General features: G+C 34.7%; 1 protein-coding gene across 1 annotated transcript in view; it reads right to left on the bottom strand.

Moving 5' to 3' along the window:
* Positions 1–21,618, bottom strand: part of LOC110048553 (dynein axonemal heavy chain 3-like) — a 119,738-nt gene extending 98,120 nt beyond the window's left edge. The window contains exons 1-25 of the mRNA XM_089290135.1: positions 21,335–21,618; positions 21,139–21,237; positions 18,719–18,929; positions 18,076–18,154; positions 16,945–17,053; positions 16,598–16,790; positions 15,889–15,964; positions 14,384–14,503; positions 13,385–13,510; positions 12,577–12,772; positions 11,956–12,009; positions 8,144–8,269; positions 7,473–7,609; positions 6,775–6,880; positions 6,074–6,252; positions 5,335–5,519; positions 4,524–4,647; positions 3,837–3,903; positions 3,629–3,715; positions 2,779–2,923; positions 2,193–2,404; positions 1,971–2,062; positions 1,653–1,767; positions 1,349–1,465; positions 509–562 (exon numbers count right to left, since the gene is read on the bottom strand). Of these exons, the coding sequence (XP_089146261.1) occupies positions 509–562; positions 1,349–1,465; positions 1,653–1,767; positions 1,971–2,062; positions 2,193–2,404; positions 2,779–2,923; positions 3,629–3,715; positions 3,837–3,903; positions 4,524–4,647; positions 5,335–5,519; positions 6,074–6,252; positions 6,775–6,880; positions 7,473–7,609; positions 8,144–8,269; positions 11,956–12,009; positions 12,577–12,772; positions 13,385–13,510; positions 14,384–14,503; positions 15,889–15,964; positions 16,598–16,790; positions 16,945–17,053; positions 18,076–18,154; positions 18,719–18,929; positions 21,139–21,237; positions 21,335–21,349 (3,024 nt within the window). The 5' untranslated portion in view covers positions 21,350–21,618. The remainder of the gene's footprint in view (positions 1–508; positions 563–1,348; positions 1,466–1,652; positions 1,768–1,970; positions 2,063–2,192; positions 2,405–2,778; positions 2,924–3,628; positions 3,716–3,836; positions 3,904–4,523; positions 4,648–5,334; positions 5,520–6,073; positions 6,253–6,774; positions 6,881–7,472; positions 7,610–8,143; positions 8,270–11,955; positions 12,010–12,576; positions 12,773–13,384; positions 13,511–14,383; positions 14,504–15,888; positions 15,965–16,597; positions 16,791–16,944; positions 17,054–18,075; positions 18,155–18,718; positions 18,930–21,138; positions 21,238–21,334) is intronic.
* Positions 21,619–21,911: the final 293 nt, after the last annotated feature.

The raw sequence follows: 21,911 nt of genomic DNA, 5'->3' as shown, positions 1-21,911 counted from the left end.
TTTGATGTCAAAATGAACTTATTTTGCGGTATCCTCGGGCATTCCAGGGCTTTGCAATAAATTTCAAGCACTGCTTATTCAATTTGAATTTCAAGGAGTTTTCAAGGAGAAAATCATTTTCAAAGAGTTTTGAAAGACCTAGTAGTTTTTCAAGGAGGTTAGTGTTTCAGGCCCGTGGGAACCTTATATTTACTGGTTCATTTATGGCACTAACAAATGGTGGTCTCTGTAGCGTGAAGTGACTGCAATTATTGCTATTTTCCGTGGATGGGAAAATAGCTCATTTCACTTACACCAGCATTTTATCTACTTGTCCTAACAATTGCTTGGTACTAGTTACATCATGTTTAATCAAACAGCCATAAAAGCCTGGCCAAAATTTTCACTTTCAGATATTTCAGGCTCATTCTGAAATCGAGCGAACCCCACATTCCAATCTATCACATACTAAAAACGTTAAACTATTTAATTGAACTGGATTCTGGCACTTTCATTCCAAACCACAAACCTTGAGCCAAGCGTCAATGATATCCTGCATTTCAATTAGCCTTTCACACCATTCCTGCCAGAAATCAAAAAGCGTATAGTGTTTAGGGAAGAAGTAAACGCCTTGGCAAAAATGCAATAATATAAATTACGTAACATGTGGAAGAAAAGTGTCCCTTGGACATAATTTGGCATAAATGGAAAGGATGGTTATTATGTCATTATAGGCCCGGCAATTGTCAGTTGTTATAAAGACAGACTTCAGGTTTGATTTTGAAGACATAGAAGTAATATATCAAACACGAAAGACCGTGTTTGACCACATTTCCAAACACCGAGAATAGAGTTGAAAATACGACGCGCAGCAGAGTATTTCTGATGAAGTTCGAGGTGTTTGGAAATGTGGTCAAAGACTGTCTTGAGGGTTTGATACATCTTCTCAATCGAAACTAAAACAAAGAAGAAAATGGAGAAATAAAATTGTAAAAATCTATGCTAATTAAGATCGGATATCCAAACACCGTCACGGTCATGATTTCCTTTGTTTAAACTTGATGAATTATTAATGAATTTGAGAACGTTGTTTCCGAAGCACAAAACTTAGACATTTCCTTGTTGTGTACATATATGATCTTTTGTATGTTCACTTAAAAAATTGATAATGTTCAATCTCTGCAACCCTGTCTCAATCCTGGCTACACTGACATGTAGCTAACTTCTTTTCCATGATTGCTGGTTTCCTTGCAACCTTCCTTAGGTTGTCCTTGTAGGTTCTTCCTTTGTCTACTTCATTTATTGTTAATACCTAGTATATATACTGTGTAGACATCAGATGTCCAGCAAAGACTTTAATTTAGCAAACCTTGATGTCTGCCTCAAACGGTTTTATGAATGGAGAACCACTCATCGTTTGTGCTTTGACAATGTGATCATCAAGCAACAATTGGATATCGTCCACAGCTGACAGGATAGACACGCCCTGTTGAATAAAGTACAACACATGATTTAGTCAACCAAGTGAATACGTCCTACAAATTGTAGAAATCATACAGAAAATAGAAATAGGAATGGAAAGATGAAACGATAGAGGAAGGGGAGTTACAAAGACTTGCAAAGTTCTGTTCGTAATTGTGTCCATCTTCATAAACTGTTCTATGCCCACTTACTGAGTCTCTGTACGGTGTGAATTCAAAGTACATGTCCTTCCATTCAACCTTCATCTTCTCCATGGCTTTCTCCAAACCAAACTCTTTACTGGCAGCACCACTTATCTCATCAAGTCTACAAGGAAACAAATGAAAATTAAGAGCAACAAGTTTCAAATGTTCTAGGATTTGGTAGAATGGCAACATGTACAAATTGCACACAGGAACACTTGGAGGAGAGCTCTTTAAAAAAATTACGAAACGTAGAAGAAAAACACTGTACCCTAACGGGGAAGTACAATATTTTCATACTTCTACATAAAAAGGAAAAATCCTTACTTTTCTGTGAACTTGTGAAGATTGTATTCCAGCATGTTGCAGAGGGATGTTGACGGTTCAGGTTTGATGTCAAATCCAACAACCTCACTCATCTGTAATAAATATCCAAACATCTCATGAGAAACCATAAAAGGTGAATATTACTCCTATTCTAGACAGTTTAGGTACTAACATTTTCATGAAATATAATCAAACTAACAAAACATTGTCTTTTACAGATACCTGTTCCCAATGCCGTTCTCTTAATCCAGGATTGCAAATAATTTGCAACAGCGGAATGTGAACTTTGAACTTGTCAACCTTGCTCTTGACGCTGTCAGCCACTCTGCGGGGTCCTGGAGCATCACTGAATGTTTTGGTCAGTTTCAACACTGTTCTGTACATGCTGCCAATTTCTTCTTCGACTTCTTCTGAGTTAATGTCAGTAAATGGACCTTTTAAAGCAGGAAAGAGAAAAACAGTTTATGCGTTCACAGTGTGTGTGTCAAAGGTAAATTTTGTGACATTGAAAAACCTCTTAAATTTTAAACGTAATGACTGTACACCATTTATCCCCATTCTTGTTTATATCAAGCCTTTTGCAAACATTGCAAGCATTGTTTGCATATCGCTATGATAATTCAATAGCAGGAATTGGAATAACTCACGAATTGAAAGGAAAATATTTCAGTTATCAACTATGTGCTAAGAACTGCCACCTGCAATATCTATTACTTCTAAACAACTTGCCTCGTTGTTGTTTTGTTTTGTTTTTTTTCAACACTTCATTTATCGGAATTTTACGACGAAGTAAAATACTGAATCTTACCATTAAGCCAAGCTTCATTTTTGTTGTGGAAAGATAACGCTGTTCTCCACAACTTATCGTAAGGCTCTTTGTACGCAATCATCGTTTGAAGTATCGGGAACTGTGTCGCCTCAAACTCCAACAATTCTTCTTCAGTATTTACTTGCTGTAACACCAGATACGTTGTATTACTAATTTATCAAATATACAAACATTTAACGTATATCAGGCCAAGTCTGTTGAACACTCTCAACAAAATATCCAAGTAATATCAGAGACCCCATCATGGAGGGGCTGAGCATCCCACATCCCATTAATGTTTTGCCTAAATATTCCGCATTCCGTTTTTTGCAGTTGCAACAATTAACGATTTTTCCACGCTATATCTAGCTGGATGACATTTCAGGCTACTCGATATCCGTTTCATCTGATCCAAATCTCCCATATTCCTTAATTTTTCCCCAAATATCCTGTATCCTGTTAATTTTTTACTCAAATATCCCTTATCCCGAAACCCCCAATAGGGTCTCATCAGATAAATACGAGGTATGTCATGGAGGGCACATGTTGAAAAATGTTGCCCAAAGTTTTCAAGTTCATTGTCGCCAGTGGTAACTGATTCTAAACAGCCTCCTTCCTTCTGGGTTTATTGTTGCCTCTTTGATGTTTTAAAGTTTGCCAGAAATTTAAGGCAACTTGAGCATCTCTAGACGTATTGTAAGTTGATATAGCATATAGCTTATTTACTGAAAAAAATATCTGCAGTGAGACAGGAATATGCAGATATTTGTCAGTAGTAATACGCTAAAACGTGGAATGAACTTAAATAATGTAGGACACATCCCAGAGAGTAAAAATAAATAGAACATACGATGAGCTCCTCCTGTGCTCTCTTTAGTGCATCCTCAAGTTCATCAAGCTTCTCGACGTTCTTTTTCATTTCATCAGCTGCCATAATCTGAAGTTAAGAGGTAACCCAAGTTTACATTTTAAACGAATTATAACAGAAAAACGACAAAGGGTTAGTTTATATTATCAGCTGATCCAACGTCTGCCTAAAAACGTCAGTTAGTAGTTACCTCCTTCTTCCTGAAGGCTTCAACTTCTTTGTTGTATCCATTAAGTTTATCTTCAAAAGCCTTGACCCTGCACAAAAAATTGATATTGCTTTGGAATTAAAACATATCCCTTTATGACAAAGTTCCCTTAACAGCAAGAAAGCTCATCTAGAAGACCCACTTCAAATATTAGAACCCTGCTTATTTATCTACATTACGTTTGTAAAATGAGAATGAAAGATATGTCAATAACAACATTTTAAACAGCTTCAAGATAAAAAGACAAAAACAAAATGCTGAGGAGTGCTCACTGTTTTGCAAAGAACTTGTTAAATATTATGAAGGTGCTTGAGGATCATCTTTGTTAGAAACAGAATGCAAAGAAATAATGCCTCATAATGGATCATAAAGGAGCATTCCAAATATACATTTTCAAATAATAAACTGACAACAAATTTCACAAACCACTGTTACTAACAACTTTCGATTGCCATACTACACAACTGTTAGGTGAAACCGTTTATTTGCACTTAGCAAAAATAGTCCTGTGACGTGACTACATGTATTTCGAATTGATGCCAGCATCTCACATTGAACAATTTAGCTACTTTACAAGACAGTTGTATGGAATGTAACCAGAGTCACCTTGAAATTGGAACATTGCATTCAATTAATCAGAAACGGGCCACATTATAGAGTATCACTTACTTTCTCTTAACCTCGTCCATAGCCAAGTCCTTCCTGTGTCCAATCCGGTTTTTGCTGAGTTCAAAGATTTTCTGAATGTGCTCAGGCCAATGAAACACAGTGCTGTTCAACTTCAGGTCTTCATCTGACATAAACATGTTAAAGCCGTTTTGAAAATGCACTCATTAAAAGGTAATTAAAAGTAAAAACAGTGGCTTCAGAAAGCCCTAAAGTATGGTTAAAATTTAAAAACCTCGGAAAATTTCTTGTAGACTTACAAGGCAAGAAAAATATACTGAAGGGGAGCTTGAAGAGAGCTGTATTTAGTGTTTCACAGTATGTGACGCAATCTACCTCCCGTTTTCCTAAGTTAGTCTTTCACCAGACGTTTATTTTTTTGCCGTCTGTTATTTTTCTTTGAGCATTTAAAAGGCTAACAAATTGCATTTAGACAGTGTATTTTTCTTTGAGCATTTAAATGGCTAACAAATTGCATTTAGACAGTGTGTGATAACGGAATAAAGTATTCCACTTTCTTCAAAGAAACACCAAATATTAATGCAAAATGAAAGATCAATGGGAACTAAAAACAACCCTCAATACTCGCATTATTTTAAAGATGAACTTCAAAGCTTTCTTTACTGAAGTTGACAGATTTTCTTTAATTTGGACTGAGAGAATTTTGTGTCAACCTAAGACATTTAATGTGACACAAAGAGGTCTGTCATTCTTGTCACCACAACTTCAAAATTGTTAGGAATAAGTTATCATGATAAATGTAAAATTGCTCAATGCCAGGGGATAAATATATGGGCTATAATATCTCACATACATGGAAGAGTAGCATAATCAAGTAAGAACAGAAGCCGCTCTCCAGCCTCATCAACAGCAGTCTGCAAATTGACGACAGTGACTGAACTGGCATTCTCTAAGAACTGTGTCAGTGCTACCAAGTCACTTGTGTTATCTGGCATCTCTTGCACCTTGTCTGATATCTCATCGTAGGATTTGCACAGTCTGAGGGAGAAAAAGAAACTAATGATTATTGTTGTTTGTAACCTTTATTTCCAATAGTAATGATTTAAACACCGGAATGGGCATAACATATAAACATTTTCTAGCACAATTCAAGATTATGCCAAAGTTTGAATGAACTTTTTCAAACTGTGTGTGAATTCATCTCAAGCATGGTCTTAATTTTGTAACAGCACAGTGTGCAAAGATAAGTCATTAGAGTATTTTGTGACCTGGTGAGCTATGTTGTTAAGTTAAATGATTCCTCAAAACTCATCTTGTCTTGAATAAATCCCAGTAATTAAGGTTATACTCTCAAACCCACATTCAGAAGCATGTACACGACACTAAGGTTGTTGAATTTTTGAACATGTATGGTGCTTGTAATGAGAAATGGCCAATTTCCTCTATGAGATCTACCTTCAGGGAATCATGGTAGTTGTATTCGTCATCTGAGACTGGATATTTGTTTTGATGAATGCAACTACCAGGATTCCCTCTAGGTGCATCTCATAGAGGAAATAGGCCATTATAGTTTTTCTAGCACTCAAGCATACCCTCTGTTCTTGTCCCTGTTCTGATCCACTACATATTGTATCATTCTGTCAGCCAGACGTGCAGCACGAGCAGACAGCTCCTGGTTGACAACATCACAATTCAAGCAAAGCATATTCAGAGGAACAGTGATGTGTAGTGAAGCAATCTCTTTGGAGAGGTTTTGATAAGAATCGATTTTCTGCAAAAAAAGAAAATATTTTAAATTTAAATCTGTTCCGTTAACCGAGTGATAGGAGAAACTGAGACAAGTCAAAGTAGTACAGAGAATAACCCAAACATCTGTAAGATGGACTAACTAAAAGCATTGCAACCACTTTGGATTTAATGGGAGTTACACAACAATGCAGTCACACGCATTTTCACACATGGATGGAAAAACGAATTGAGAAATTAAAACACCTTTCCCAGCCTACAGAATAAGGAGGACAGGTGATGCTCAAGTGCAAAGCCACAACTGTAATATTTTAGTTGTATTTGTTAAACAACAAAACAAGAGACAACTGCCCAAACAAAGTAAACTGTACTCGCTTCTCGTGATATTTGTCCTTTTCACACATTCACACTACTACATTCACACATGCATATCCACACTAGATTTAGGCATGCATTCACACTACATTCAATTTAGATAATGGACAATATGGCTAATTCTATTTAAATCTGGGTATTTACTGATGCTCTAAAGTTATTATCTTAATACCTTGGACAATGCTAACAAGACAGGCTCATCTTGAATGAAAGTGTTGATTTCTGTGTCTGCCTTGTTGTTCAGCAAATCCTGATATTTCTTGTAAGTGTTCAGATATCTTTGACAAAAGTAAAGATCGATCAATGATGTGATAAGAAGCATGAGTTGTATTTGTGCAATCATCACTCAGTTGTAAACATGTGATTGTTAAAAAAAAGTTACTTGTAATTGAACAAGAGCTTTGTGAACTAACCATTATTTAAGTCAGTCTTTTTTTAAATCAATATCAATTACATAGTTAATTAAATGTCCTTATTGCAAACATGTGATTGTGAAGATAATAAAAATAAACACAATAAAAATAAAAGACATCTCTTATTTGCAAATATTATATCATTTTATAATGTGAACCACTACACCACTACCCTGTATCTTTACCCCACAGAATGTCATATTAAATCTCCTTTTCCTTTACTCTACACTCTTAAAAAATGCGATGTAGCATACACATGTAGCAACTTTTCAACATTCCTTTATAAATGGAGGAGGATAAGTAAGAATTTTGACTCTTGTTCAAAATTGCAATGCATAACTGATGACGGCATGGGCCTGAGCTCTTTCTACTCTGCATCTGTCCCATGCACTGTTTATAGAAATAGCTCCTGGGATAATTTGCCAATATCATAATAATAAATTATAATTATGCATACTTTTGAGGGCCCACAGTGTTGAGTTTAAAAACATCCACTGCCTGATCCATGTAGTCCTGAACTAGGGCTTCGTCAACATGTACTGAGCGTAGGAACAACCTCTTGTCTTTCATATCAGGAAACAACTCAATTTCAACCTAAGTAAAGAATGAAATATGTAAATTGTTTCTTTGTTAGTACTTGCTTCTGCAGCACTACATGTATAATGTGATGTCATATCAATTAAAACTGTGATCTCAGGTATTAACCTTTATTTACTGAAGTATATCTATATATATCAAACTGCCCCACTACAGGTTTTGTCACAGTAAAGAATATATATACTTTTTGGAAGGCTTAAGATCTGAAGTGGTGCTAAATAGTGGAAACAAAATAATATTATTTGTCTAATTTGTTGTCATGTCTAAGTGGTAGCTCTGTATATCCATGATAGGGATAATAAAATATATAAATATATAAATATCTTGATTGACCACTCCCCCAATGGGGCTTTTTAGGTCCAATGGAAACAAATGATGAAACAAATAATGGACATATGGCTGAAAATCCCAACTGGTAGGAGGCAGACCAGTTGGCTATTTACAAACATGGCCACGTACAAATGTATTTACAAATCTGATGGCATACATGATATCACTACATCATGCTAGTACTGGAAATGGCAGACATACCCTTGGTAGATCCTCTGCATTTTGAACAATATCTGTCAACAATCTCAGCAAGATATCTCGTAGTTCTCTGAATGGAGGATCAAATGTCAGCTTCCCACTCTCAACCTTCAGCTGCACAACCATAATCTGATAAACAAATAAACTTGTCAAAGCCACAATTCATCACAACACCAAGTGATCTGATCTTTAGAATTTCAAAATCTCCCCTAAGTGACAACCTTTCATAAGCAGCCATACTTGACTCTCAATACCAGGTTCACATGTTTAGGCTTCTATGCAGATTGGATTTATGTTAACTGGAAAAAAATTAAAACAGTTTCATATTGATATTTTTGTGAAAGAGCCAGTATTATCTGAAACAACAGAGGAAGAAACTGGCTTATAACTTTTCAGAGTAAACAAAAATTTAAACCACAAAACAGATGGTTGCTTCCAGAAGGGTCAATTGATGTTACTGGTATTGAAAGGCATTTCATAAAATTATATACAATAGTTCTAGCTATACCATAAAATTTTAGGAAAATAAATTATCATTGTTAATAGCATTTTTCTATACTTGCTCTAATTGACAACATGTTTTTAAAATATTTTCAGTAAATAAACTAATAATCTTTGAAATATCAATATTGACCTTACATTTAGCTCCTATGAAAAAATAATCTAAGAGCCAGACAAATCTACTTCAATAACTTAAGTCATTTGTTGTTCTTTTTGTTAACATAACATTGGAGAAGAAAATATTAGTCAGAGAAAATAAGCAATTAATTGAACAAGAATATTTGTGATAAATACAATGATATAATAATGTAAGCATCCTGTTTGAAACAATTTTCCAGAAAACAAGCCAACTAGTATTGAACAAACTTATGAAACAAATATTCAAAAATAGTTATTGAGAAACAATGGCCAACTAAGCTAACTGTATTTACTAGGTTCAAGCCCAGTGGCCAGCGCTTTCCTCATATTTTCAAAAATAAGACAACCATTGTTTAAAAAAATTAAAAAGTAACAAGCCTTGATAAAACACTTTCAAAAATTACGCAGAAAAACATGCCACCTGGTATTGAACAAACTTATGAAATAAATATTCAAAAACAGTTATTGCAAAATATTTCTGTTCAATAACTTTCCAAATCATTGTCCTAAAAATATGGAAAATGTTAGTGAATGAACATTTCAGTAAAAAAAAAATTGAATAATCTGTTGTTATTGCTTAAAAGGTTAAAGTTGTCACAAAAAAATCTGAAATAAATGAATAAGTATCAAAAAAACAACCTAGCAGTTATTGAAAAAAGTTCTGACTTCAGAAAATATGCAATACAATAATGGCTAAATGTTAAAATGAGATCGGCTTAAAGTAAATATAAAATATTTGGAAATAAGCGACCAGTTATTAAAATATTTTAGGAAATAAGATAGTAGCACCCTGCTATTACTATTATGAAAAATTACATAATATACACTGTAGTTGTTGAAGCTACATTTGGGATAAGGTAGCGGCAAAACATTATCAAAATTGAGGCAATAGTTACTAAAACATGCCACAGAAAATAAGGTAACAGTTTTTTAAAAAAAATGTTTGGGGTTATAAAGCAAATATTTAGTTTCTAACTTACTACTACCTTACAAAAAACAATATAAAAGGCAAATTTCACCTTATTACCCAAGAAATTCATTAAATAAGAATTTTCTTATTTTCTTTATACTTCTTTAATAGCTAATATTCATCCTTTGGAAAACATGATACAAGTATGGTGACTATTACATTGTCTTTCAAACCTTATTATTTTGTCATTTCTAACTGTCAGAATAGATGGCAAAAATAACTCCAACATGTTTCAGATAATATTTTAAGATTTTAAGATTTTTCTAATACCTCCATTGCAGCACCTTTTTTTTACAAACCTTGAAAGTTCATCTTCCTCAAATGCCCTTTTGACAACTAAATGCTCATTTTCAAGACAACACAAAAGTTTACTTTTCGAAAAATATTTCAGAATTATTTACAACCCTTTGGCAAACACTAGTTGTTGAAATAGTATTTGAAGAAAAAATAGTTCTTCAAACAATATTCCTAAAGTGAGCATATGCTTTTAGATAGCTGAGACTGAAATGTGTGTTAACTAAAATTCTTAGCTGGTAGCTATCTAAATATTGTACATGAATATCATTAAATAGTTTTGAAAAATAAAAAATTTAGAGCATACTGTAGTTCCTAACAAAGAAGTTTGACAGGTAAGTAATTTTTATCAATAAATATTCCAGAAAACCAAATGGTTTTTGAAAGATTCAGAAAATAAGCTAAGTAAATACTTTTTGGGGAACTAAACTACACGGAAAATTAAAGCCACTTTTTTAATATGAATAATCTATCACAAATTTAGTTGTCATAAAGTTATATATGCATTCCAGTGATCTATTAGTCTAATAGTCATCAAAATCATATTTGGAATTCATATTTGAGGAAAATATTAAACTAGTCTAAAAGTTTTTGAAAAAAATATTTCAAAAAATTAAAAAAAGTAAATTAAGCTTTCACACATATTTTTCAAATGAAGCAAAACATGACATTCCATAACTGTAGGCTCATATTCCAAAATACATGTCTGAACATTTCTGAAACAACTGTAGCCTAATTTTTCCAAAACATTTAAATGATATATATTTATGTACTAACATTGTGATGGCTACAACGGATTAGCTCACTTTCCTAATATTTTTCTCACAGCGGTTCTACTTAAGTCATAGGAACATTATTACATAATTATTTTATCAAAAATTTCTTAACTATTAGATATCTAAAATATTTTGAAAAATAACTCATTTGGCTTTCAAAAATTATGTATGAGGAAACTAACATTAGTTGTTGAAATAATAATTATTTGAAGAAAAAATAGTCTTCAAACAACATTCCCAAAGTGACCATATAGATAGTTGATACTGAAATCTGTGTAAAAATTCTTAGCTAATAGCTATCTAAATATTGTACACAAATAGCATTAAATAGTTTTGACAAATAAAAAAAAATAGAATATAAGTTAACATACTGTAGTTCCTGACAATGTAGTTTGCAAAGTGAGTAATTTTTATAAATAAATATTCAAGAGCACCAAACGGTTTTTTGAAAGATTCAGAAAATAACCTTATAAAATAAAAATTTGGGGGGGACTTAACTACAATGAAAATTTAAGCCACTTTTTAAATATAATCCATCACAAATTAGTTATCATTCATGAAGGTACATGTAAAAATGCATTTCAGTGATCTTTTAGTCTAATAGTCATCAAAATCATATTTGGAAAAATTCATATTTGAGGAAAATAAACAAGTCCAAAAGTTTGAAAAATATTTCACAAAACTAAATACTGTACATGCAGCTATCACCCAGTCGCACATTTTTATAATGAAAATAACGTTACATTTAGTAACTTAACGCTCATATTCCAAAATACTTATGTCTGAAACATGTTTGAAATAATTGTAACCTAATTTCCAAAAACATTTAAATGATAATTATATACCAATATTGTAGTGAGGTCCTACATAACTATGCATTAGCTCACTTTCCTGGTGTCCTTCTCACTGTGGTTCTACCGAGCGTAATATGACTATCACCATAATTGTTTCTTTACAATTAGTTTAGAAAAAAAATTGCTACTTTTTTAAAAATGTATGATGAAAATTGTCTAATGGGTATAGAAACATATTTCTTTAAATGTATGCTTTGAGCAATTATCAAAACATTTTTGGAAAATGAGCTTCTAGCTAACAAAAGATGTCCAGAGGAAGATTGTAAGAAAAACTTAACTTACCTCAGTCATCACATATCGAAGGTCTGAGTAATTCTCACCAAAATCATTCCCATCCTAAAGTAAGAACTAGTAATCAACATCTAACCTCTTATAATCATATATAACTATAACATATATAATTGACCACTTCAATGATGTCACACTCTTCCTGTTTTTCATTCAATCAAAATATCAGCCTCCCCACTTGATTTTTAATGCAGAGTTTAGTTAATTATGCAAAGTTTTATACGAATCTGTCACAGACTCATGAAAATATGGGCCCCTAAGTTTGGGACCCCATGTTTCCATGAGTTTGTAACAGATTTGCATGAAACTTACCATATTTACTAACTTTGGAATGATAAATTGATCAGTGGAGGTGCTTTTATTCAATATGGCCAAAAGAAAGTATTATTGATATTGCATATAGACTGCGGATGTCTCCATAAAGCTATTTGATATCAGGAGACAAGCTCAATCTGTTAACTTGTTTCTGTTTGTTTGGGGTGTTTTTTATACTTTCTCTTACTTTGTTGCTTGTTTTGTTTTGATTTCATTCTCTTTTCAAAGAAGAGCTATTTCACAAGCTTGTCTAGTAGTAATATCAAGTGTTGAAGACAATCTTTGGATGAGTGTTATTACCTTGTACAAACTTAAAAAGCTGACAAAGTCTGCAAGGGAGCTGATTACAAGACTACGAAGCTGTGTTGACATGAGTGCTGCAAGACAAGCAAAGAACTGCTGCACAAGAGCTGTAGAATCACTCTCTGAGCTAGGTACCAAGTGCATCCACTCTTGACGTTCGTCAATAAGGATTTGAGCACATGCAGGAATCCACCTAAACCAGAAGAAAAAATCAACATTGATATTCATTAGGCTTACTGAAAGTATGATGTCCTAAGGAGAAAAAGGTATAAAATGGAAGGTACTACTGAGATAATAAGTGATTTTACCTGTAAGTTATTTGAAGGAATAATAGCTGTTTTGAAAGTATTGCAATGACTGGTATATATTAACTGTGCTCAAAGCAAGAAACTAAATTCAAGATTTGCATTGATTAGCCATTTTACTTCAAAAGTTGCCAGATCTGAACTATGTACTGATGACAGTCAATATGACTTGAAACAAGTCCCAATATCTTTTTGTGGTTACACTGAAGCTAGCAATCAGTGATTTGGTTCAAAGGCAAAGATCAAGAGTTTGTGAATATAAATATTACACAATATTATTATGTGAATGAACATCTGCTTGAGTTTACTACCTAAATCTTATGAAACTACGTTTTAGCTATTTTACTCAGTGTAAAAACATCAGAATATGTTGTGGGTTTTCATTTGTTCTTGTTTTAAAATTTGATTTGAAAAATTTGTCACCAGAAATGAATACCCTGGCTAATATTAAAAATAGCTACAGAGAAAATTATAACCAAATGAATATTCTCCACACTTACGTTCTTTTGAGGAATTCTCTTGTCTTTGTGCACTGTTGTTTGACAAGAGATTCAAACTCTGCAGGAGTGACAGGCAGACCTGATGCAAACAGCTTGTCACCATCAACAAACCTAATCTCTGAAAATCTGAAGAAAGTAATCAAGCAATTACTAGTGACAATTAATGGTATTACATGGATAATCATAGCAATATTTGCTAGTGATAATATAATCTGCACAGGTGGTAAAATTCATGATTACTGGATTTATGACAAACCATGGGTAAGTTTACATGTAGTTGCAGGGCTGTCAATATACAGCACAGGAAAAAAAAATTGAAATCCAGTTGCCCAGTCAACCAGTAAATTTCAGTTTTCACTTGCCCTAACTTAAATATTACTTGCCACCCTGCCAGTCAGTATAGAAATCAGAGGACAAATACAAACAAGGCATGCTTGGATTCTTAACTAATCCATGCTTTTGAAATCCAGTTGCCCAGTCGACCAGTAAATTTCAGTTTTCACTTGCCCTCACTTAAACAGTACTTGCCGACCTGCCGGTCAGTATAGAAATCAGAGGACAAATATGAACAAAGCATGCTTGAATTCCTAACTAATCCATGCTTTCAAACTAATGGTTAACTAATGTTTCAGTCTTACATTTTGAAATACATGTAGCTTCTGACTGGAAATAAATCAGTTACCAAGCTGACATTTTAATTCAGACTCACAACACTACTGACGCTAATTTCACTTGCCCAACGGGCCACTGAACTAATTCATTTTCACTTGCTCAAGACAAGAGCAAAGATTAAGGCTAAAGTGAATGAAAACTTAATGGCAACCTGACTTTGTTTGTAATTATCTGGGACATGAAACTTTAAACTGTTATTTTTTATTTTTTATTTTTTTGTTATCTTTTCAAGCTCTAAATACCGCACACACATGAAAGTGCATTTCTTTACCCCTTTTAACAAACTTGATGGTTAAAAATAAAAGATGACAAAAGACTCCCACACACCTGTCATACCAGAGGTTCTGAATTTTCATCATCACTGGATTAGTGATGAAAAGATTCTTTGTGCATGACTCTTTTGCTGAACGATAAGAGTTGTGCCATGGAACAGGTGCCCTGACTGTCCTGCAAGAATTGCAAATCACATCTCGTTATCATTGTTGTAGTTAAATTTATAATGTTTATCACTTAGCCCAAGTGTTTGAGTGTAAGCATTCCAAACGCAAACTGTTGTTCAGTACTAAATTGCTGTTAGTAGTGAGTTGGTGAAGATGATGTTTCCAGTTTTAGCCCATCATCAGAGCAAGCTTGGTGCTGATAAAGGGCTAACACTCAAAACATCAGTGCAGTCTCTGTCAAGTCAAAGAGAAGAGTATTCAAGATTTATCTTTAGTTAATAGTTGCACTGGCTTAATGGATACCTCTATGGAAAAGCTTTTGGTGTCTCTTTGATGAAAATACTTTGGTTTTTAATGGAGAACTTTGGTTAAACTAAACACTTAATGTTACACTTGATCATTACTTAACTCAGTTGTCTGAATCATGATTAAAACATGATTGCATCCATTATACCTATATAGGTCTGGAGTCTTTCAGTAGTCACTTACTTTGGGTACCCCCCTAGGTAGTGCATGATGCAATCTTCACTTACTCATGACTTTTTTTTGAAAACTGCAGTCCTTATGCATCATGGCTCTGCACTTAAAATCCTAGAATAGTTTAGTTTAAAGATGGTCTTTTTCTTAGTTCTCATGAATGTGGAACGACCCCCATATAGATATTTGATACTGAAATCTGTGTAAAAATTCTTAGCTAGTAGTCATCTAATAAATATTGTACACAAATATTATTGAATAGTTTTGACAAATAAAAAAAATAGAATATAAGTTAATATACCGTAGTTCTTACAGTGTAGTTTGCAAGGTAAGTAATTTTTATAAATAATTATTCCAGACCACCAAATGGTTATTGAAAGATTCCGAAAATAAGCTAAATATCTAAATACTTTTTTGGGGGAACTTAACTACAAGGGAAATTAAAGCCACTTCTTTCAAGTATAATCTATTGTGAATAAGTCATTGTCAAAGTACATCTGCCTGTGCTCGCAAAAATATAGCCACAGGATTTGACTTGTCACTGATAATCCTGATACAATTCTGTCCTGGAGCTAGCTTTCCACATAAGGCTTATCGTAGCTCAAATAAAAGGAAATGACACTCCTGTGCGCCTTTTGAGGCTAGGAAGACTAAACTGCAGTCTGTTCATTGAATCATGAATTTCAAGATGAAATTCGAGTCTAAATTCCAATGCAAACTGTTGTTCAGTACTAAATTGCTGTTAGTAGTGAGTTGGTGAAGATAATGTTTCAAGTGTTAGCCCTTCATCAGAGCAAGCTAATGGTTCTGGTAAAGGGCTAACACTCAAAACATCAGTGCAGTCTCAGTCGAGTCAAAGAGGAAAGTATACAAGATTTATCTTAATACATGTAGCTGCACCAGTTCAATGAATACCTCTGTGGAAAAGCTTTTGGTATTTCTTTGATGTGCAGTCTTTGTCTCTCGCATGGATCCATGAGAATGTAGTCAACTGCAAAGACAATGAAAACACTTGATATGAATTAAATATTGTCTCAACCTTCAGCTAAATCAATGAATGAGTAAGTTAGGGAGAACCAAAAGATTTGAGCATGCTGATTTAAGTTTAACTATCTTCAAGGATTTAAGCGAACCACATTAACATATTCCTGATGAGTATAAATTTAATACAACTATAACACCTAGATAGCCATGCAATCAAATATTATACTGTACACATGTATCTGCCAGTTCCTGCAGGAAGTCTTTTGATTTAAACATTACAGATGATGAAGGAAGGTAGTCTGACTGGCACAACAGATAGAAAGCTATTTGAGCATATGACAGCTACCTTCAAAGAGTGCATGCAAACCCCTGACTTCGGGGATGTCAAACTGAAATTTGAGACTATATTAAAAACATTTTTGTACTTTAAAGAAGTACCAGTACATGTACTGTAATATATTAAGGATATGATGGACTTGTTCCCAATTTGGAGACTCATTACTGTCTGTTATTGTTTCGCATTTAACAAATAAGTTTGCTACAATTACCACATTTTTAAAATGTAAATTTTTAACTCCATCAATTAGTGAAAACATGTTGACTTATTTCCTGCAGATATCACACTGTCCCTTTAACTCACCGATAGACTTGCGAACACTGAAGTCATAATCACCAACCACTTCTTGCTTGAGCTTTGTGATAAGTGGATCAAGTTCTGCATTCCGTGTCAGCTTTTCAGGGATTCTTTTGTGCAGGATTCTGTCCATTACTTCCTGGTCCTGTGCTGCAAGGGAGTGGTCTGGTACTCCATGAGAAATGTAGTATTCGTAACGCTGTAAAAACAAACATAATGGTTATTAAATAAGTGGTAAATTTTGGAGGAGTCTCCATTTATAGAGGATTCAGTTCTACTTATATTTATCAATTTTGAAGTAAAAGGCTTAAGCCGAGAGCATCTACTCTTAAGGCTTTATGTTTCATGCTCACCTCTAAATCACGTTTCGAGACTCCTTCGTCATCCATGCTTTCCACAGCTTCAACAGATCTTATAATATCTAACTGTTGTGCAGGAGTCATGGCGCGACTGGGTGGCAGTCTAATAGAAATAAAAGAGACAGCTTATTATCATAAGGTCATTGTTTAGTTCCAGAAAATATCCATACCTCCCCAAGAGAAGGGATTTTTTCTAACACCCCCTTTTTCCCTCTAGAAAATCCGATTAAGCTTCATACATTTCTTTAAATTTTGGGGGGAGGGGTTTATGGACACCCTCTCCCCCCCCCCCCCCCGAGGAAATTCCAATCCCTTCTGTGGGGGGAGTATGGATATTTTCTGGAACTGCACATTGCAGAAGCAAAGTAGTTAAAACAACCAAGCACATGCAGTCATTCATCAGGCAAACTGTTCCCAAAAACACATCTTAAAGGAGCTATGTCATGGTTTGCGCATCTTGAAAAGTTTAGCCTAAATTTTCAAGTTCATCAATTTTAATTCATGTTAATCTTCTCCATCCTTAACCATCCTTAACCATCCTTGTTGCTTTATGGTTTATTATTATCTTTTGGAGTCTTTTTATCTTACTAAACTACTATTTTCAGGTTTCCTTCGATTTAAAGGTAATAGGCCCTTTGCAGCTAGGGTCACATGACCACATTTTTTCTTAAAAAAATTTCTATTATGGGCTATAACTTAAAGAATGCCAGAAATGGAAAGAGCATACTGAAAATACCAAAATGGCCAAGTTTGAGGCCCCCGTCTATAAAGAATGAGATTTTATGACAGTCTGAATTTTAAAAAAATAAGAAGATTTGTATGGAAAAAGTTGTTGGAGAGCAAGGCCTTGCCCTCCAGCAACAATTTCCATACAAATCCTCTAAATTTTCTGAAAATTCAAACTGTCGTATAAACTTACTCTTTAATGCAAGGGACCTCAAACTTGGCCATTCTAGTATTTTTAATATGCTCTTTCCATTTCTGGCATTTTTTAAGTTATAGCCCATAATAGAAATTTTTAAAAGAAAAAATGTGGTCACGTGGCCCCAGCTGCAAAGAGCCTATTTTACATGTGCCAAAATAACTTGAAATGTTGTGACTGAGCTCCTTTAAGTAGCAACTTACTGGGGTTTTTCTCCTTCTGATTTGCTTCTTGCATGAGGACCAGCACCTGGCCTTCTCCTGGGTGATGTTGCTTCTTTTGCTATTTTCTGTCAAGGATAACACATGTGCCTCTAGATGTGGGAGATACAGCAGCCCATTGCAGTAAGGAGCTCAGTGGACTGGCTGTGGCAATAATTTACAAGTTCTTACTAGAATACATTTGTCCCTAACTTTGTCCAAGAGTGGTAAACATATTTATTAGAGACAGACAGTGCACCTTCCCCTTGTGGATATAATATGGGAAGTGGGCAAACCTAATGTTGGATTCAGAATCAAGCAGCCAGAGTATGAGCCCTGGATGAGTTACGTTCTTGGTGTTAAGACACTTTACTCTCAAAATGCCGCTCTCCACCCAGGGCTCAGTTATATATTAAAGAGTAGATCGCATCATTAACCAGGCAGGGCTCAAACCCGAACCACTCAATCCTGAGTTGAGTGCACTAACCATGAGGCCGCCACCACCCCTCCACTAGAATAAATTTTAAAAAACGCTATTTTGTAACCCATTCCTTTTCTTAACTGCTAGGCAGGAGATGGAAATCTAGCTCATCCGTTTTATTCCAATGCAAAAGTAACAATCTTCCCATATTCAAAGCAAGGATACAAGCTTGCTGAGTTGGCACTCTCGAGGGTGGTCTGATTGGAGTTTGTAGTTTTGCCAGATTCCTTATTTTTAAGCTGTTAGCTGATGGTGTGTAGTTATTAGCAATGGATTCACTTGGTGTCCTGGCATGAGCTGTCTCTTTGAAAGGCGCAGCTCGTGTCCAGGAAGGGTCCTTCATTATAGGTGGGTGTTCACTATGACGCAACACAATCTATGAGAAAAGAGAAAAATTATTAACCTCGCTCTTTGAATGGAACCCTAATGTGTAGCGATTCAAGTGAAAACTAATCAGCAATACTAATTGGTGTCAGTAGAACTACTTGTTTTTACATCCCTTACAAAACAAAATTCAGGAACTTTTCAATTTGAATTGCTTACATTATTGATGGTAGCAAATGTATGTGACAAAACCTTTGGAAGCACATTATTAATAATAAGTACCCAGCACAAAGTGAAATTGTATTTTTGAACTCCAGTGAATAAACAAATAGTAAACCAACTGCAAAATCTCAAATCTATTATCATTATATTTTCCTACATTTTCCTCACAAAAGTTTGCTATTTTGCATGTGCAAGGAAAAATCTCATAATCAGCTAACATCTTACCCTACAGTCAGTATCACCTGACAAATTCTCCTTACTTGTTTCTATGTACTTGTTTAGCTAATCAATACAGTTTCGCTTAGGTGATTATATAACCCGGGGGGGGGGGGGTACTCCCTTATATGGGCTATATAGGTATGTGCAGCTCTAAAGAGGGTATGGTTTTTCAGCCGCTTTGGTCATAAACAGGGTATCAATTTTGGTCTCAAATAGGGTATGGTTTTTCACTCTCGTCTCAAATTGGGTATGTTTTTTAGAAGCTACTTTTTCATCATTACCAATAAGACCATCACCAAAAGCCCTTCATAAATTTTTAGGGCAACTGTACCAGCCACAACAGTCATACATGTAAATAGGATGCTGAATGTTTGGTCAGGTCATAAATAGGGTAGAGGAAAATTGCAGATTTTGGTCATAAATAGGATAAGGGCTTTGGGAAGTGGGCTGCACACCCCTACCCAGTTTTTCTGGGAGTACCCCCTCCAGGGTATATAACTACCTTTTTCATCAAATTAACAACTTGACATCAGTTTTTCATGCGTCTGTCCTGTTATTGATCATGAATTTTGTCATAACATTGTCAATAACAGGACAGACGCATGAAAAACTGACGTCAATTTGTTTTTTACCATAACAAATAATTGTCAAATTGTCTGCTCTCACTTGTTGCCGCATTGCATAAATTATAATTTCATGTGTCTGTCTGCTTATTGACAATGAAATTAGCCAATGATCGTGTGAGAACTTCTGCAGTTATCGTAAAAAGAAAATTTGGGGGGACAAGGGGATTCATCCTGGATCTACTACAGGCAAGTGACTCTAAGCTCCCATTAACATTTTAAAGTAATAAGTGCTGACATTTGTTTCTATCCTGAACTCTTCAAAACCTGAAGTCATTTATTTCACTTACTATTTTCTGATACGTTGGACAAATTCTTAGCTAATAACTCTAATCAACAGATAACAGTTACAATATTTTTCTCATAAACTTGTCACCATTACAAAGACAACAGCATTAGAATGGCACAGTTTGACAATTGTAAACTATCTCTGTTGTGGTTAATCTTTATTTTTAGTTTGAATTTCTTTCTAGCCAATTTCATTTTCATTTTCCTTTCCAAGCATTAAAGCTCTAAAATTAATTTCCTCTTTTTTTTTCTAAATCAGAGCAAAAATCAATTAATTGCTACCCATCTTTGAAGCCGGAACTATTCTACCGATGATCTCTTTAAAACCTCCAAGTAGGTATATGGAATTAACTTTTTCGCGCTTAACTCTTAAGCATGGCCATTTTACTTACGTCTCTTCGAGTCTTTTCCGTTTCAACACGACAAAATGACTTTTGAAATTCTCTGTTTTATGAATTTCGGTTAAATAAACAATCGCAAGAAGTATAAACAAACAAAACTGGTTATAATATCGACAAGACGATTTTCAGCTAATGAGGGATTTTACGGTCGACTGATACATAAGCTTACCTGTTCTCGTATCCGTTGATTTACTAAAAACAACTCTTTTCTTATCTTTTCATTTTTCTTCTCACTAATATATTTTAGAGCTTGCATGGCAACGGTAAGAAAAGAGATCGCGGCTTTCTGAGATAGATAAATTATGAATGACTATGTCCTAAACTAATTATTTTGCACTGCGCGCATCAATGTTATTTTTCACAACCACTGGGATTTCGGAACGAGACAATGATAGTTTGACGATGAAAGCAACTGCTTCGCGGCAACTAATTACACTCGGATAACTTGCTCAAAACAATAACAATCAGTTCATTAGTTATCGCGGCAGCTGCATTAAATAAAACTAACCTGGTATAATTCAGAAGGTGTCTCGTGAGATGGCGGGAGCGGTGGTAAACCAGGCAAGCCACGGGTCTGCGAACAACTGAACACTCCGTTGTCGGCGTACTGAAATTAAAGTCATAAAAACACTCAGACAACACTTGAACACAACTCAGAAATTTAAAATGGCTACTCTGCAGTGCAATCTGTCATTTATACTTGCCTTCACACGCTGCATCTTGAGGGTTGCTAGCTCACTTGAGGATCGAAGATGTTATCGCGAAGTTTAATCAAATTCAATTCTCTTACTTTGTTTAACCGCAATGCAGGCAACTGAGCAAACAGCTCTTGATCACCATATTTCAGACATTTCTTACACCTCGGACTGAAGCCTGGAGGGTTAAATGATTAGTTATAGGGGTGAAAAGCCAAGAAATACAGCAAGTTGTGTATTCCTTGGCTCTCTTGCAAGACACTTTTCTTAATTTTCATCCGGGACTCGCAGTTACCATGTTTACCCATTGTCTTCGTCACGTTGCTACGGTCCCGCGGGAACGCGCGCAACTCAAAATTTCGCGAATATCGTAACTCACTCTTTGGCTTCAATTAATCCCTGAAAACTACTCTTTTAATTAATTAATTCGCGGAATTTTGAAGGATTCCAACGGGATAAAGAGCGCACTTTTCTTTTCTGAATTTATGGTTAAAACCGACATTTTTATGAGGAAGTGTTTAATTTGTACCTGATCAATTATTGATCATAATGCGTCAAAGTGCCGTCAAAAAAAAACAGCCAATCG

The sequence above is a fragment of the Orbicella faveolata genome, unplaced genomic scaffold (genome assembly GCF_042242905.1).
Source record: "Orbicella faveolata isolate gen_17 unplaced genomic scaffold, um_ofav_v1 contig_2, whole genome shotgun sequence".
Classification (NCBI taxonomy): Eukaryota; Metazoa; Cnidaria; class Anthozoa; order Scleractinia; family Merulinidae; genus Orbicella; species Orbicella faveolata.
The sequence above is the reverse complement of the archived record's forward strand: the minus strand, read 5'-3'. Positions and strand labels throughout refer to the sequence as shown.